The sequence below is a fragment of the Corapipo altera genome, unplaced genomic scaffold (assembly GCF_003945725.1).
Source record: "Corapipo altera isolate COAL_440 unplaced genomic scaffold, ASM394572v1 343, whole genome shotgun sequence".
Classification (NCBI taxonomy): domain Eukaryota; kingdom Metazoa; phylum Chordata; class Aves; order Passeriformes; family Pipridae; genus Corapipo; species Corapipo altera.
In genome coordinates, this window is record NW_020884913.1 from 2,885,653 (window position 1) to 2,901,600 (window position 15,948).

Sequence of the window (15,948 nt, forward strand, 5' to 3'; positions counted from 1 at the left end):
CATACCACAGAATACAGTGATAAAAAAGTCTGATAAAGCAGCGCTGCCCTGGCTCGGTCCCCTCAGAGAGATGAGGGTCCTGGGTGCTGTGAGGGACAGCCCAGCGCTCGGAGCACATCAGGAATCACAGAACTGTAGCACCAGTTCAGTTGGAAAAGCCCTGTGGGATCATCAGGTCCAACCCTGTCAACCAGATCTTGGCACTTGGAGCCACATCCAGTCTCTGTCCTTGAGCACCTCCAGGGACAGTGACTGCACCACGTCCCTGGGCAGCCCCTTCCAATGTCTCATCACCCTTTCGGTGAAAAAATCCTTCCTGATATCCTGGGAGTGACACAAAGTGCTCCCATCTAGGCTGTGTGTTGTTATGTGTGTAATTACGTGTGTTGTTGGGATCCAAACCATAACAAATTGCTGCCCCCGGGCAGTGCAGTGCAACTTGTATGTGGGAAATTAGAGATGCCCCATGAGTTCATGCTGTCACTGTTGCTTTTCCAGGTGGACCAGGAGAGGACATCTCAACCCTAACGAGGCAGTGGCATTAGCTACACTGGGAGAGCTGCCCCAGCCTTGGAAAAGCTGATACACATGCCTTTGGGATCTTACTAATGTGCATTCTGCCCAAAGTGCTCTCAGAGTGTTCAGTGACAGCACAGAGTAACCCTCAAGATGTCCAGCAGTTCTGTCAATGGCTTTAAAGCCATGGAGCTCCCCATTCCACTAAATGAGACAGTTGAATCCCACATGCTTTATTCACATTAAACTACTCATTTTGTTCATTCCGTAATGCCTCGTCTCCCTAAAAGAGCTTTTGCTTCTTGGGAATGCTGTTTTCAGTTTGCCTGCATGAAGCAGTGGATCTCTCAGAAATCCAGCTGTCAGTAGGTTTTCCAGGACCCCACAGGGACAACTGAGAACCTCTTGCCTTGTCTCAGGCTCCCTGGCAAGAAAAGATGGTCCTTTCCATGACACAGTCATGTTTGCTGGCCCCTTAAAAGAGCAATAAAGTGACTGCATGATTTATTAGCTGGTATAAACATATCTGAGCATCTGCTTCCCCAACCATTCCTGTTGCCACACCACCACCAGGACTGAAAAAAACCCTTTGGTGGGGGCAAGACTAAAATACAGTGCCAGTGAGATGATCTTCTGGGACCTAAAGTGGCAGGTCCTCAAATACAAAGCCTATTTCCTGTAGTTTAGTGTCTAAAGAGAAAGATTTTCATGCCTGAAACCAGTAACATTCTTGCCCTCTGAGCATTCCTTACTCACTCAGATCTTTCCAAAGCAAGCTCACTTGACAGAAAGTAATGGCATCATCTGTTCTGTATTTTTTTAGATCAATGTAGGAAAAATGAGGTCCATGAGCAAGGCTTATCCCCAGCCTTAGAGCTTCCCTGGTGCATTCCTTCCCAGGAATATCCTGGGCCTACTTAAAGCTGCTTAAGAAATCCACCTGATCTCCACAGGGATGGTTCCTGCCTTCAGCAGACACTGGAATTGCTTTACTGAGGTCTGGCTGGACCAGAGCACAGCATTGAGAGAAGCAGAGCAGGCAAAAGCCAGTTGCTGATTCCCAGGAAATCCTGGGTAGCTCTGCATTCCTTGGTAAATTCCTGTGCTAAACACTGAAGCTTGGATAGAAACTCTGCAGTCATTGGCAAAATGGTCCCTTTTCAGAATAGGCTTTATCTCCTGTTTGGGTGGCTTAGAGTTAAAGATCCATTTCTTTCCAGGCTGTACAGCCAGAAGGCAGGATAGAGAGGATGGGAGGTGCTGAGTTCAAAGGTGTGCAAGAGAATTTCCCTGTCAGTGATGGAGTAGAAGGACACTGTCTGCTTTTGTAGCTCCAGGAAAACCCCAACCCTCAGCGGTTTATCCTTGTGTAACAATGTTTCTTGATCCTTGTGCCAGGCTGACAGCTGCTTTTTGGAACCCAGCCATTCCACGCACCAGGAATGCTCTGTTCTTCCCAATTTGTCCCTCTTCCCAATCATTTCATGAGCGACTCCAACAGCCCATCCATCACTGTCCTCAGTAATCACCTCCCAGTAGTGGCACCCCGTGGAGAAGCTCTGGGAACACATCACTTGGCTGATGCAGAATCTCTTGGGAGATGGTTCATACCAGGTGGGGTGGCTGGAAACCACCACTCTGCTGTTCTGGGCTGTGAGGGCCAAGCGCTCGTTTGCTCTCGTGTGGTCAAAAGTCACATCCTCTGCCCCTGGAAGGGAGAAAGGAAAATCTCCTCATCTGCAGGCAACAAGGTGGAACAGAAAGGAAACCCAACAATCACACAATAAACCTGAATCAAAGCTCAGTGCTGCAGGTCAGCAAGAATCCTCAACCCAACACTCACATCCTGGGCTCACTGAAACATTTAAAAGGCACAACTGTGGAAATATCCATGACAGATTCAGGCACTCCAGTGGGAAGGCACCTTGCACCCTACAGGATGGGTCCTCTTCCTAACCACAATCTTTTTAAAAAAATACCTTTTTGTCAGTAATAAGTGGGATGCTTACCTTAATAAAACTTAGAGTCACCTGTTCACTGGGACATGTTCCTGCATATTTTATCAGCAAAACATTTGTTTTCTGTTTTAAGCTCCAGCTGTAGTACTGTGTGTTGGCTGTAAAAATACTTCTGTCAAAATGGTGCAGAATTGAGATAATAACTGGAGTCATTACTGCTTAACAGTAAGGACCAGTGAGCTGCAGGACCTGCCTGTACAAAACTCAGACTGTGCAGCCAGCACCAGCCACCACCCAGCTCACACACCTCCATCAAACAGCTCACACACCTCCAAAAAACAGCTTTCTTATCTTTTTTTTTTTATCTTGTATACACAGCCAGGTACAGTGCTGCTTTGTGCTCAGTAACTGATTCGTTCCCAGCAACTTCACTGCCTTGCTGTGCTTCAGGGACACAGCCAGATCTCCTGCTCATGGCTCTGAGAACAGTTTTTCTTCAGCAAACAGTTTTTCACAGTCACCTGAGAGTTGTCAATAAGGGTCCTGTTGGATACTCACACTGAGAAAACTGGCTTGGAATCACCAGGTCTGGAATTTCAGCTGCAGACTCTGGGGGTGATGAGCAGACACTTGTCTCCTGATACGAGTCTGGAGGCTGCACTTATTAAAAAAAAAAAAAGAAGTGTTAAGGCATTTCTTCAAAATGTAAATAGGAAGTGTTTATACTTCTAAAGGAAAACACACCTTAAATAAACCCAGCTACTGGTTAAAGTACAAACCAAAGAGTTGATTTTTTAGGTTGTATAAATTGTCAGAGGATGTGTAGGCAAACATTTTTACCCAAAATAAACAGAACACTGTATGCTGCTGCCCTGAGTGTCAGAATGGAGCAGCCAGAAGAGTGAGATGGGTAAAGCAGTTGGATCTTTCTATGCAGATGCACCATTTTCTGTCATAAAAGTCTTTCAAGTGTTCTTAATTTTTTTTCTGAGTATCCCATGTTTCTTGTGTTACTTGCATGTGCATTTCATGAACACTGAGTAATTTTTTACTTCTTTTGCTACATCCACGCCCTCTAAGAAAGACATTTCAAAATAAGGGAAACTCACCTGGTGGGAATTGCTGAGGGTATTTCTCCAAAAGTAACATTTCCAACTTTCTCTTAAGATCTTCTACAGCCCATTTGACAACATTAAGTTTCTCATCAAGTGTAATTTTATTCATTATTGAAAGTGAGCCTTCATAAGGTAAGTTACTCTAATAACGACAAAAGGATTGAGAGGAAGATGTAAAGAACAGCAGTTATTTCATCTAGCAGACCAGATTATATTATAAAGGCAGAGTGGAAAAACAGCAGTGATCTCTCCAAAAATCTTATCCTTTGTATCAAGAGTTTCCTTTATAGGATAGTTACCTGAGAGAACTAAACTGAAATCTTAGAGAAAATAGGGAAGGATAGTTTATTCTTATTAAAAAATAAGAAGACCTTGTTTTCCCTCAGAAAACCGAGAGTGAGCCCCACTCCAAATTCCTGCTGGCTGACCTGCATCACTGGCACTGTTGTTTTTAACATCAAAGCAGGCTCTGCAGAACCTCAAGTGCTTTAACTGCCTCTTTTGAGGGCCCTTGATGTGTTTTCCCCAAGAAAGTTGTTACAAAACACTTAAAGCTCTGTGAGTTCTTTAACTTGCACACTTGGGTGTATATACGAATTCTGGAAGATAAAAAGGTTGTGAAGGATCTTAACTTTAGACTTGACTGAGGACTGGATTTAAGCAATGTAGTCCCCACTTCACTCCAGCTCACCAAGGCCCTTGGAACAAATCTGGTTTGGAACTGCATCCCCCAGCCTGTGCCCTTTTTTAGTACTATTCTCCCTCTGAATTCCTCACTCCAAACTCTCCCTGTAACAGCAATGTCCATGGATTGGCATCACTGTCTCCAGTGAGAACAGCACAGTGGGGACCTCAAAGTGCCCTGTTCATACTCAGCTATCCCAGACATTGAGCTTGAGAGTTTCCACTCATATTCTGCCACTCATTTCATCACTTACAGTTTGGGCTTTGCTGTCTGTGAGCTGGTGAATAGTCTCTTCAATCTTCTGTTGAGCAGCTTTTTGCTCTTGCTCAATGAACATCAATGTGCTTCTCTCTTGTCTTTCAACATATTCCTTCATGCAACAGAAATCTCGAGTAATCTGGCTTTTGATCTCAGATGTGTATTCCTGAAAGGCAGAAAACACAGAGTTCATTGTGTGGTTGGGAAAGATGTGTGGAATATGAGAATCTACTGCCCCATTTAATGTGCTCTTTGACTGACCCCTGCAGACCAGAAAACTTTATTCAAAGGAATAAAATACATTTGACACTATTCCTGCATTACCTGCAATGAGATTTTGGGCATGTTAAGGATCTTGACTATTTTATGGCCAGTGGATTCTGTTTGACAAGTCAGAAAGAATGAATATTCTCTCCTTGTGATATGTATTTTGCATCTAAGAGTACCAGAAACACTCAGGGATAAGCAGAAAAAGGCAACAATGCACAACCCCAGAGGCCTTTGTGCCAGCCAGGACAGGAGTTAGTGCAGCTGGTGCCACAGTTCATTCTCATCCATAAAAACAACTGTGACAGAAAAGAAGGAAACAAAAAGGCAGATTCTGCTCTGGGCTGGAAAGCTGCCCTGGACTCAGTCACATCTCTAGCCCAGAGTGATGGAAGCAGAAGGTAACTGCAGGTGATGAATGTACAACATGTACCTTGGTTTTATTGAGATCTCTCCTCAACAGGGGGACGGTCTCTGCAGATATTTCTGGTTGCTTGGAGCTTTCCCATATCTCTTCCTCCTTTAAAGTGACACATTGGACCATTTATCCACATAACCCTCAAAGAAAGCATGACTAGGTTAAGCAGCAGGATAATAAACATTCCCAGATCACTGACATTAGTCAAGCACTGGACTGCTTGAGGAGGGGCCTGGAGGACACAATTCTGAGCAGGAATAATCACAATGAATTCAACATGCAACAGTTACCAATTGCGTGTTCAAATATAATTGTGAGCTTCAGGTCTTTGCTTGACTGAAGAAGGGGTTTTTTTAGACACATATGTGCTAAAATATTCTTCCCCATCGCCTCCAAGTCTGGGAGTTATTTTAAGTGGAGATCTAGACACTAAACCAGTCTTATTCTGTGCCACGAAGCTGGGTGGAGCTGTAGCACCGCTTAACACTGTGTCCTTTCAGGAGTCTGCAGTGCAATGCTAATACAGTCAGTAACGCCCAGAAACAAGAACACTTATTACCACCGTACTTCAGCTGAATACATACAGATATTAGTTCTACTTCAGCTGTGCAGCCCTCAGTGTGTCAGACACACCAACTCCAAACACTGTTATAGTTAAACCCATCTGCTCAACGTACGGTGCTTGTTGTGTTACTGAGCCGGGGATGGAGAGGGATGAAACCTCGGGCTGTACGGGGGCTGCCGTGGGATGGAGCCCCGGGCTATCCCGGGTTGTTGCGGGATGGAGCCCCGGGCTGTCCCGGGACGGAGCCCCGGACTGTGGAGGGACATAGCGGGATGGAGCCCCGGGCTGTCCCGGGCTGGAGCGCCGGGCTGTCCCGGGCCGTACCTTCTCCCCAGGTCGCCGCCCCGCCGAGCTCCGGTCGCCGAAGACAACAGCTCCAGAGGGTTCATCCTGGGTTTCCAGCTTCTCCTCGCTCAGCTCGGGCGGGATGAGGCTGAGCAGCGCGGCCAGCTCGCGGTTGGGCCGCAGGTCGCGGAGCTCGAAGCCCTCCCTGCAGAGCGGGCAGCCGGGCCCGGGCCGGCCCGCGCGGTACCGGCTGATGCAGCGCCGGCAGAAGCTGTGGCTGCAGCCCGCGATCCGCACCGGCTCCGAGAAGAACTGCAGGCACAAGGAGCACCTCAGCTCCACGGCGGCCAGGAGCCGCTCCAGCTCGATGGCAGCGGCCATGGCCCGGCCGGGGCAGAGCACAGAGGCCGCACGGTTTCGGTTTCCCCGGGAGCCTCCTCCGGGGACGGGAGCGCCGGGGCGGAGCGGGCTGGGCTGGGCTGGGCTCTGCCCTGTCTCCTCCTCTCCTCCGGTGTCAGCTCCGTCAGAGCTCCTGGGGCTCAGCCCAGCGCCAGTCAGCGCTTCCTCTGCTGCGACTCGTTCCCAGGATTCGGGTTGACTGTGGGAATGGGCTGTGATGCAGAGCTGTCCCGGGCCTGGCCTTGACTCATAGTGACTCTCCAAAAAAGTCCTTGTTATCGGCAGGGTTTCATTTTCACCGTGAATTTCCCGATTTTGCAGCAGTGAGTCGCTGACACGGGCAGTCTGCTGACCCAGCCGGGACAGCGAGGGCACAGCCCAGCCCAGCCCGGCAGAGCCCCGCCCGTGGGAAGCTCAGGCCACTGGATGCACTGAACCCTTCTGAGGTCATCCTGGGCTACTCAGGTCATCTCAAAATAACAATTAACACATGTCAAACCAAACGAAGACTGCCATTGTTCCTTGTACAAGTCAGAGGGTGCTTTCTATTGATTTCGGGAGCTGCAGGATTAGGCCGTTTAACAGATGTGCTGAACCAGCATGGGAACCAGACTGAATCAGGCTGCGTGGGGAGAGCAGGAGCACATCAGCAGGCAAAACTGCTGCAGATTGCTCAGAGCTGGCTGAGACAGCAGAGTGATAATCCAATTCAATTCTTTTGCACTGTTGGGGAGGGGGGAAGAGAAGAATTAATCTCACTCATTCCTGCAAGTATTGGCACTTCCTCATTTCTGCAGAAGAGAACTATTCTGAATGTCTCAGACGGGCTGGCAATAGTCAGCAAAAGGTGGAAGCCTCACCAGAAACTTGGTCTGCAGGACTTCCTCTTGATTTGCAAACTAAGGCTATCTGGAAAGAATTAAATATCTGAATGACGTGCTGCTTGGTAGAACCAGACCTCAGACTTGGTCTTGAGGAAACAGTATCAGTCAGGGCAAGTGTCCATCAGCTCCTTCACAGAGTGGACACAAGAAGTACTCACCCCCAACACTGAGAACTGGTCCCCATTCAGTGAGTGTACTCAAGCAAGCCACTGAAGACAACTCTTTTAAAACTAGTTTCTGCCTTTCAATGCTCAGACTAATCAAGCTCATTAAGCTTCATCTGGTTTTAGGCGAGACAGATCAGCACATGTTCATCCTGTACCCACAATGTGTTTGCTGGGGCACCGTGTGGGGTTGTGCTTAGGAAAAATTTCGTCTTCACGAGCTGGATTTGCCACTCATAAAAAAGCAAAACAGTGTAAAATGCTGAAAGCAAGAAGCTGGGAGTATCTGTGTGATTCCATTAGAGTGGTTCCATTACAGCATCCTCCACAATTCAAACTTGACTTGTATTTTTTTTATTGTGCCAGGGTAAGAGACATTCAACCCACTCTGCTGAAAACAATCCTGTCCCTGTGTGGACAGGAGCTGCAGCCAGATGGGATGTAGCTGCCTGACTCTGCTCCTCCCTGTGGACATCAGTTCTGGGAGATGACTCCGTCCAAGGCCTCAATCCACTCCTTCTGCTTCTCGTCGTTATCACATAAAAACACAAACTCTCTCCCTGGTGTGACCAGAATGATACTTGGTTTCCTCTTCTTCAGACGGATTCCCTTGGGCAGCTCAGGTCGTACTTCATACCCCTCATCCCTCCTTCCAATAAAAATCTGGCCCCGTGCAAACTCATCCTGAAAAGAAGGAAGCAGAAGACAGCCATTAACCAGTGGACAGCACAGCTCCAGCAGACACTGCTCTGTCCTTTGACATGGAATGGGATCTGGGGATGCAGGAGGGGCCACTGATTTGGTGACATCAGCAGGAAACACAACAGAGGTTGTTGGTAGGGACCCATCCTTACAGAGCTGGTTGGTGGGCGTTCAGAAGGAGCAGGGAAGGATATTCCCATGGCCAGAGCAGTGCCAGAAGGCAGGATGTTGGGCTGTTATTGGAATATTGCTCATCTTGCCTAAAGTTACAGGCACCAGGGCTGGGAGAGAGTGAGCATTAATGCTACAGGCAGTAGCAGCTACTTTTAAAAGACTTGGATCTTCCTCACAGCCATCAGACAGGCCAGAGCTCCAAACAGCTCAGAGGCATCCACTGACAAGGGAGATGGGCTCTTGAGGCTGAGCCTGCTCCAGTCTTGCACAGGCTCTGGAAGAACTGGATGAGAACAGACCCTTCCTCCCCACCCCTTCCCAAAGGGGATGTGGAACAGTGAAGAACACTCCTCTTACCAGCGGGTTTTTAAAGTACATCAGGTTCCTTTCTTGAGAATCCAGGCTGAACCAGCGTCCCTTAAAGGCCTCCTTGTGCTGCAAGGAGATGGTAGAAGTTCTTTGAAGACCAAGTCCCAGAGAGGAGTTTGGTCTGTTCGGATCCCTGGACTGCTTAAATGACTTGGAGCTTGAGTTCAGTTTCCTTCACCCCCAAGACTGGTTCAGGTGAGTCACTGCTGTGCCCTCAGCCCTCTTCTCCCTGGGTTCAAACTACACATTTGCATTCAATGACAATTCCTTGGGCAGGCAGGGAAGTTTGGTTCTACCAGTGATCAAATTAACAGGATTAAGGTGCAGGAAATGCATTGAAAGCTCTGCAGAGAACAATCAACTTCAACAGTTTGGTCAGGGGGTTGCCCCTAGAATTTCAGGGTGCACAATACTGGGGTTTGTCTATAAGTACTAATTCCATTCACTACACTCATCTGACCATTCCTGAGCTATTCACTGCTCTGTGCTGAACTGAGGAGGCCTCTTCTAGGGCTCACTTCAGTTTGGGCAGAATTGAGGCCTAAGGAGAAAAACACACAACCTTTCATGCTCTGTGCAAGAACCTGCAGAAGAGGTACTGGGGCACAGGCACGAGCTGGGCCAAACCCCAGCATTTTCAGCATCAGCACTGCACCCCCAAGCTTTATAATGGGACTTTGGCTCATGGCTCACTCAGAGCAGAGCAAGGCAAGAAGTGGCCGTGTTCAAACAAGACCTCAGACCTTTATCTCCTCCTTCAGCAGTGCCCCAAGCCCCGCTCTCCTATTCCAAGGAGTACTGGCCCAAATACTTTCCCACAATAAACCAAACCAAACCATTGGCTTCAGTGTGGAGAAATTTTCTCAGTGGCACTTTGCTGCCCTAAGCAGATGTGACTATAAGTGAAACAGAGAAGTAGGGGGGGGTCAGCATGTGATGTTCTGTTCTAGCAGGAGCTGCACTTGGCAGACATAGCAATCTATGGAGTGTTGTGCAACAGCACTTTGCATGTCCCACTGCCAGCTAATCCATCTTGCTTACTCTTCAAGGATTCGTCTTCCCGATCTCATTTTCCACACAAAATAAAACGTGATCCCAAAGAACATGGCAGGCTTGAATATAATGTCTTTTATCGACCCAGGAAGCAGACAGTCACTGAGCAAGCACTGTACAAGGCAACATCATAGAATTACCAAATACTCTCTACCTGGAATGATCCTGTTTGTGTACTGCCAAGTGTGCACTTACTTTTGGTCCTGTTTTCTCCATATATCCTTCTTTGACAAAATTTCTTGTGATCCTGGGTATGAGCTAGGAGAACACAAACACAAAAAAGTCTGTGTCTGTCCCAGCCAAAACCAGGACAGTATGTCTCATTCTAGACTGCTTTTCTGCTCTGTTTCTGCCAAAGTTAATCACCATCAATTGTGGCTTTTGGGGTCTGGGTTGTTTTTGGCTGCTCAGTAAAGGGAAGTCTGATGTAAGAAGGAACATAACACTTTTGAAAGATTGCACATCATAAGGGTCACATGGAGATTTTTAGGCCTTAAATGTTGACTAAGCTTTGGCATGTTATCCACTGTGGCCCTTCCTTCTACCTCTTCAGTCCATTCCCAAGACCCAAGTGCTGCTCTTTGAGCACCTGACTGGCAGAAGAAGTGAGAGCATGTTTTCCCATGCTGTGTTTGCCCAGCCTGCTTTGAGCCCTGCTCAGTTCTCACCTCGTGCTCAGGGACATTTGGGAAGGCTGTTCTGAGGTAATGGTAACGTGCTGCCCGGATAGCGTTGAACCAGTCAACAATCTCCTGGGGAAAACAGCAAACACGAACATAAAGGCAAGAATAACAAGGAGAGGAAGAGCAGTGCCTCTCCAGAATGCCTTTCTCCTTCCTTGTGACCTCTTTGCAAAGATGTGCTTTCTCCCCAAGGGGCAGAGAGACTCAACTGACTTGTCCCAGACACCTGAAAAGCACTGACCCTTCAAAATAACTTAAAAATGCCCCTCCTGGGGGGCCCTAGACTTTCTCAGCATGGACAGTCACCCATGCCTGTGCACACAGGCTTTTCAGTTGACTCAGTTATGGGTTGTTTAAAAACCTTTGCACCTGGAAAGACTATATTCTTCCAAGAATATAACCACAGAATTGTTTAAAACCATGAGGCAGTTACCTTCAGAGATTTACATCAGTGCACCACTGAAGCCTTAAGACTATCCAGGGTGTGAAGTTGAATATATGCCCCAAGAGAAGAGGAGCAAAGTGGTACAGTTATTATTGTCAAATTCTGCCATTTTCTATCTTCTACAAATCTTAGTGACTTCAAACAAAATCAGATCCTGCAGAAACAGGGTATCTATTCCAAAACCCAGATCCAACATCTAAGTATCTTGCTTGTTCCAAAATCTCCAGGATATTCACCTTTCCACTTTCGTGATAGACAAACAGGTTCCTTGTTTGCCCATCTGTGCTGTAGGTGATCTGCAGCCCATGGGAATGTCCTATTTTCCATTCCTGGAACATTGCATTCAGAGTCTCCACGCTGATAACAGCTTTGGGAACTGTGCTCTGCAGAATGAAAAGCATCACTGTAATAAAGTGCTCTCAGGGAAGGCAATGCAGGACACATCAGCTGTATGAGGACCAGATCCCTGCTGAAGGGAAAGCAGACATCCTGAAACATTTCAATATTGGATACACTGGAAACATAAAGCCTTAATTACATGCAACATAAAATGGCTTACAAAGAGTGATTCCCTTTCCTTGACAAAGGCTGGGTCACTATTTGAGGAGTGTGTCTGCATTGCAAGGGGTGGGTCTGTCTCCAGCCTTGTACTGGAGAACAGTTTGCTACTGTCTCCCACAGAAGGGACACATGTTGAGGATGATGCTGCAGGAGTTGATGAGAGAATATTTTGGTACTGTGAGAGGTAACAGCTGCTAATAGACCTCGTCTTTGTCTTGCTATTCAACTGCCAGTATCCTTTTCCTTTGTTCCCCAGGCAAAAGGAGGCTGTAGGGTTGAGATAAGGGATGAGGAAAGAGGCTGAATCCAAAAGATACCACACAGGGTAATGGGGAAACATTTGGACTCCTACAAGCACAAGCTGTCCTGGCTGCAAAACCAAGTTATTTATGCTGGTTTGTTGCCTGCAAAGAGCAGGGTCTGAGGATGGATGTTGACCTGCTGCTCTGGCTGAGGAACTCACTTCTTTGCCGTAGTACTTCATCACCCCTTCCCTTGCTGACAGGAGAAATTTCCTCTTGTGGAATTGTCTGCGTCCCTGCCCAAGCTTCCAGAGGAATCCTTCACGGTTCTCTGCAGAGCAGACCAAGAGAAGTGTCAGAGAGGGGTGGCACAAGAGCAGGACTGTTTAGCTAAAGGTGACATGGACCAGTTTCAAGTCTCTTCTCCACCTGAGAATTTTGACCTCACGTGAAAAAATCAGTGGAGAACTAGAGAACTGTAAGAGCTGAATATACCTTGCACTTGTCTAAGTGCCTTTTCTTAGCAGCCTCTTCTCAAAGTTAGACCTAGAGCAATGACTGCACATCCAGCAGTTCAAATGTGACAAGCCAACCTTGGAGACACTCAAAGTTGTGAACAGAACACTGTGCTGTAGGGCTGACACCTTCTCCCTGACAATCCTTTTACCTGCAGAACAAGGATCTTGGCAGACTCGGGTGGCAACAAATTCCTCACGCTCATATTTAGCTCTAATCCACTGCTCTCTTAAAACCCTGAAAGAGGAAAACATGGATAAAGCTGATCTGCCTCTACCCTATTTTCACCAGCCAGCCAGAGAGACCTGCAGAGGGAAGCAGTAGTTCAGCAGCTGTGAAGGTCTGAGCAGTGAATAACCATCAACTTACACACAGTCATCAGAGTGGGGGATGTAATAGTAGGGAGGGACTTTGGCCTCATATTTTGCTTTGGCACAGAGGTTCCCATGATTCTTCATAAACTGAAATACAAAAGAAGTTACAGTCAGGTGTGCAGCTACAAATCAACACCATGTCAGGAACTTGTATCAAAGAGAGCACTGTGCTTTTTTCTGAGTAACTCTCAGTGTGTCTCTACATACATTTATAAATTCCCTTTAGCACTGGAGTTTGCAAATTTTAGGTGGTTGAGCCTCTTTCAGTATTTACAGTTCTGGACCAAATGGGAAGGAATACAAGACTGTGGTTGTCAATTAAAAGAACAAAAGAAAATTAGGAGAAAATTTATTTCTGATCTCCCTGTTCCTTCATCTTGTCCCAGACACTAATTGTGATTATATTATTAACACAATTCAACTGAACGATGAGAGGCTGAACCAATATTTAAGAACGATCTGTTGCTTTCTGAATAGAAAACACTACCTGGAAATATCTGTGGGCTTCTGAACCACAGTGAGAAGTAACTGTGCATATAAAAATACACACCAGACTGTTAGAAACAGTCACCTATCAGTGCAATTGATTGAGCAGGTCATAAAAAAACCCCTAAAGTTACCCATGGAGTTAACTTGGTTCTGTGTGGCTTTGTTCCTTTGTCCATGGTGTATGGCACAGGCATTAGGAGGTAGAGGATGTTATGATGAAATGTGGAGAAAAGTAAGTGAATTACTGCTTTTTCCTCTGTACCTCTATAAGATCGTTCTCCCAGAAGTCCAGCACAAGGGATTTGACCCTGGTGATGCCAGGAAGATTGCGATGGATTCCAGAGCAATTCACACAAACCAGTATTCCAAGTTTGTAAGAAGCCCACTCTGGACCTAGATACAAACACAAAGAATGAATTAATACATGGAAAAAGGCACAGCCACTGGCAAGGGTGAAAAAGCACATCTGATGCACAGCCCAGGCTTCACATGTAATAAATACATCAAATCCCACCCCACTGTTTATGGCTGTCACTTCACTGTGTTCAGGGGAACAGCACCTGCTTTCCACAGTGAACAATGTGCATTTGTAGGTTCTTTTACTGACTGTTTGCTTTAAAAATTAACGTGACTCTGCAGGTGGGTGAGTGGTGATGGAAAAGCTCAGCGAATTATCAGTCCTGCACGAAAAGCTGATGTTGCTGAATTTACAATGGAAGGATGTTGTGGGCAGTCAGTACTACTGAGAACATCCCAGCACAACCACCTGCAGCGAGGGCTCGTGTCCAGTGCCCACGAGGGATTTTGCCCTTGCCTGCTGCTGCATCCCCGGAGTGGCCTCGACAGGTGCAGCCCAACAGGCATCGATGCTCTGGCAAGACCATTTCCTCGGTCTGCACCACCCTCCACTTCTCCCTTATCGCACCCAACAGAAGCCACTTGTCGCCTTCTTCCAGCTACAGTTGGCTCCCAGTGACCCGCCCGCCCGGGCTCTCCGGGGCTCCTCGGTGCCTTTCCCTGCCCCAACCCCCGAGCAGTGACACCCCCGGGCTGGAAACCCACCCCACGCACCCTCCTCCTCCTCCCGTGCCCCGTCCACGAGTGACCCGGGGAGGCGGCCGGTGCCGAGGCCATTTCCTGACCCCGCTGCCCTCCCCTCGCTCCCCGTCCCGGGGCAGTGTCCCCGCGAACAGCCCCGCGCGACCCTCCCGCTCCCTCCCCGCGGGACACGGAGCCGCGGGCCGGGCCGGGCAGCGCTGAGGGGGCGGCGGGACCCTCCCGAGCGCGGCCCTGCCCTCAGCGCCGGGCGCGGCCCCGTACCTGGCCGCCCGCAGTCGGCGCAGCGGTCGTTGCCGGTGCCGCTCGCCCTCTGCAGCTCCCGCAGCAGCGCCTTGCTGCGCTCGTGGTCCATCGCCGCCCGGGGCCGGCGCGGAGCGCTGAGGGAAATGAGGAACCGGCGCGGCCCCGGCCCGTCCTGCCCCACAGCCCCGGGCCCGGCGGGGCCGCCCCCTGCAGGGGGACCCGGGGGGCGACGCCTCCGGACCGGCCCCAAACGGCTCAGGAGATCTCACGCGGCTCAACACCGGGACAACGGAGCATCCCAGGACTACTGAAAATCCCATTTCCTACTGAAATTCCGACTGGATTCCTACGAGCTCCTCTTCCACGTTAAAGCCAACTCCAAAAAGGCTGTGACATAATAGTCACTTCAACCAAGAGAAAAACCTGAGGGAAAGATTTTCAAGGTTAATTAATTTCAGACATAGATGAAGGGGGATTCAAATATTTTTCATTTTACTAGTTTCAGGCTACACTTAATTTGTGTTGCTCATTTGCATTGCTAGAGTACACTGCAACACATGATGCCTCTTTAGTAAAGTTTATGTACAACCTTGTAAAAACACTGTAATTTTGTAGATGACTAAATACTGCACGTGTTAGCAGTTGAAAGTGCTGACACATTATACACTAAATACTACAGGTGTTACCAGTTGAAAGTTCTGACATGTTTTTTCCATCTTTTAGGTGCTAAGTAGCATTGCACCCTTTAATTAGTTTGTAACTATTGTGAAGCTGAGAAACAAATACCAGCAGAAAATCTGAAAAGTTGAGTTGTTCAACCACTTGCACAGAATCTCTTTTCAGCACTTACCCTATAGGAACTGGTGGGTACTGGAATATAAACAAGATTTCATTTTCCCCACATTCTTGCAAGCCACGCACCAATTTTTGTGGTGTCCTTACAATTCCTATGGAAGAAAAGAAAGAATCTGTATGATTTGCAAAGTGGTCATTTATATCATCTTTTACAAAGACTGAGGTAGTCTGCTTTTTTTCTCTGTTACTCATAGGATGGTAGAATAATGTCACCCTCATTTACATTCTGGAAAACAATATTGGAATGACAGTTAAGGGAAAGAAAAGCTTGGAACTCGACTGAGATTTCAACAAGAACAACGGGGTTGTTGCTTTTCTGGTTTTTTCAATTGCTGAACACCTACTAATAACTGCTGCTTAAAGGGGGGAGTCATTGTGAAACTCCAGGGTTGTTTTACTTCTGGTTTCACTGAATTCCACCCAAGACACACAAGGGAGCTCGAGGGGCAGTAGATCAAGGACTAAGCAGGGCCCAGACTGTTGCAGGAAACTATTTTGAATCAAAGGCAGATGAATTCCACAGTACAAGGATGGAGCTTCCAAGTGCCAGAACCAGCCCCAGGGCCCTTTTCCTCGAGCCCATCCCTCCTGGAAACTTGTTTTACTCCAGCATACAAAAGATGCTCATACCTGATGCATAAAAATCCAAAGCTGATAATTTACCAGAAC

At 47.7% G+C, this 15,948-nt stretch overlaps 2 protein-coding genes and 1 long non-coding RNA gene across 6 annotated transcripts; 1 reads left to right on the forward strand and 2 right to left on the reverse strand.

Moving 5' to 3' along the window:
• Window positions 1-1,003: 1,003 nt before the first annotated feature.
• On the reverse strand, window positions 1,004-7,734 carry RNF135 (ring finger protein 135). Its single transcript, XM_027654538.1, has 6 exons — window positions 6,107-7,734; window positions 5,233-5,319; window positions 4,528-4,698; window positions 3,584-3,731; window positions 3,033-3,134; window positions 1,004-2,224 (listed from the first exon to the last, which is right to left on the reverse strand). Exons 1-6 carry the CDS (start codon window positions 6,446-6,448, stop codon window positions 1,689-1,691), a joined length of 1,386 nt encoding a protein of 461 aa, XP_027510339.1. The 5' UTR covers window positions 6,449-7,734; the 3' UTR covers window positions 1,004-1,688.
• Window positions 7,735-7,849: 115 nt separating this feature from the next.
• Window positions 7,850-14,632, reverse strand: ADAP2 (ArfGAP with dual PH domains 2). Of its 4 annotated transcripts, none has more exons than XM_027654539.1 (10): window positions 14,443-14,631; window positions 13,385-13,515; window positions 12,629-12,720; window positions 12,411-12,496; window positions 11,965-12,074; window positions 11,177-11,323; window positions 10,481-10,564; window positions 10,008-10,070; window positions 8,748-8,825; window positions 7,850-8,198 (listed from the first exon to the last, which is right to left on the reverse strand). In XM_027654539.1, the coding sequence occupies exons 1-10, from the start codon at window positions 14,531-14,533 to the stop codon at window positions 7,989-7,991; spliced, it is 1,092 nt and encodes a 363-aa protein (XP_027510340.1). In that variant the 5' UTR covers window positions 14,534-14,631; the 3' UTR covers window positions 7,850-7,988. The 4 variants fall into 4 exon arrangements, with proteins under 4 accessions (XP_027510340.1, XP_027510341.1, XP_027510343.1 ...); XM_027654540.1 differs by lacking the exon at window positions 14,443-14,631 and adding an exon at window positions 14,229-14,329; XM_027654542.1 differs by lacking the exon at window positions 14,443-14,631 and adding an exon at window positions 14,185-14,293.
• Window positions 14,633-14,671: 39 nt separating this feature from the next.
• LOC113952447 lies at window positions 14,672-15,400 on the forward strand. The gene is made up of 2 exons (XR_003529549.1): window positions 14,672-14,867; window positions 15,148-15,400. It is a non-coding gene; the product is annotated as an uncharacterized LOC113952447 (long non-coding RNA).
• Window positions 15,401-15,948: the final 548 nt, after the last annotated feature.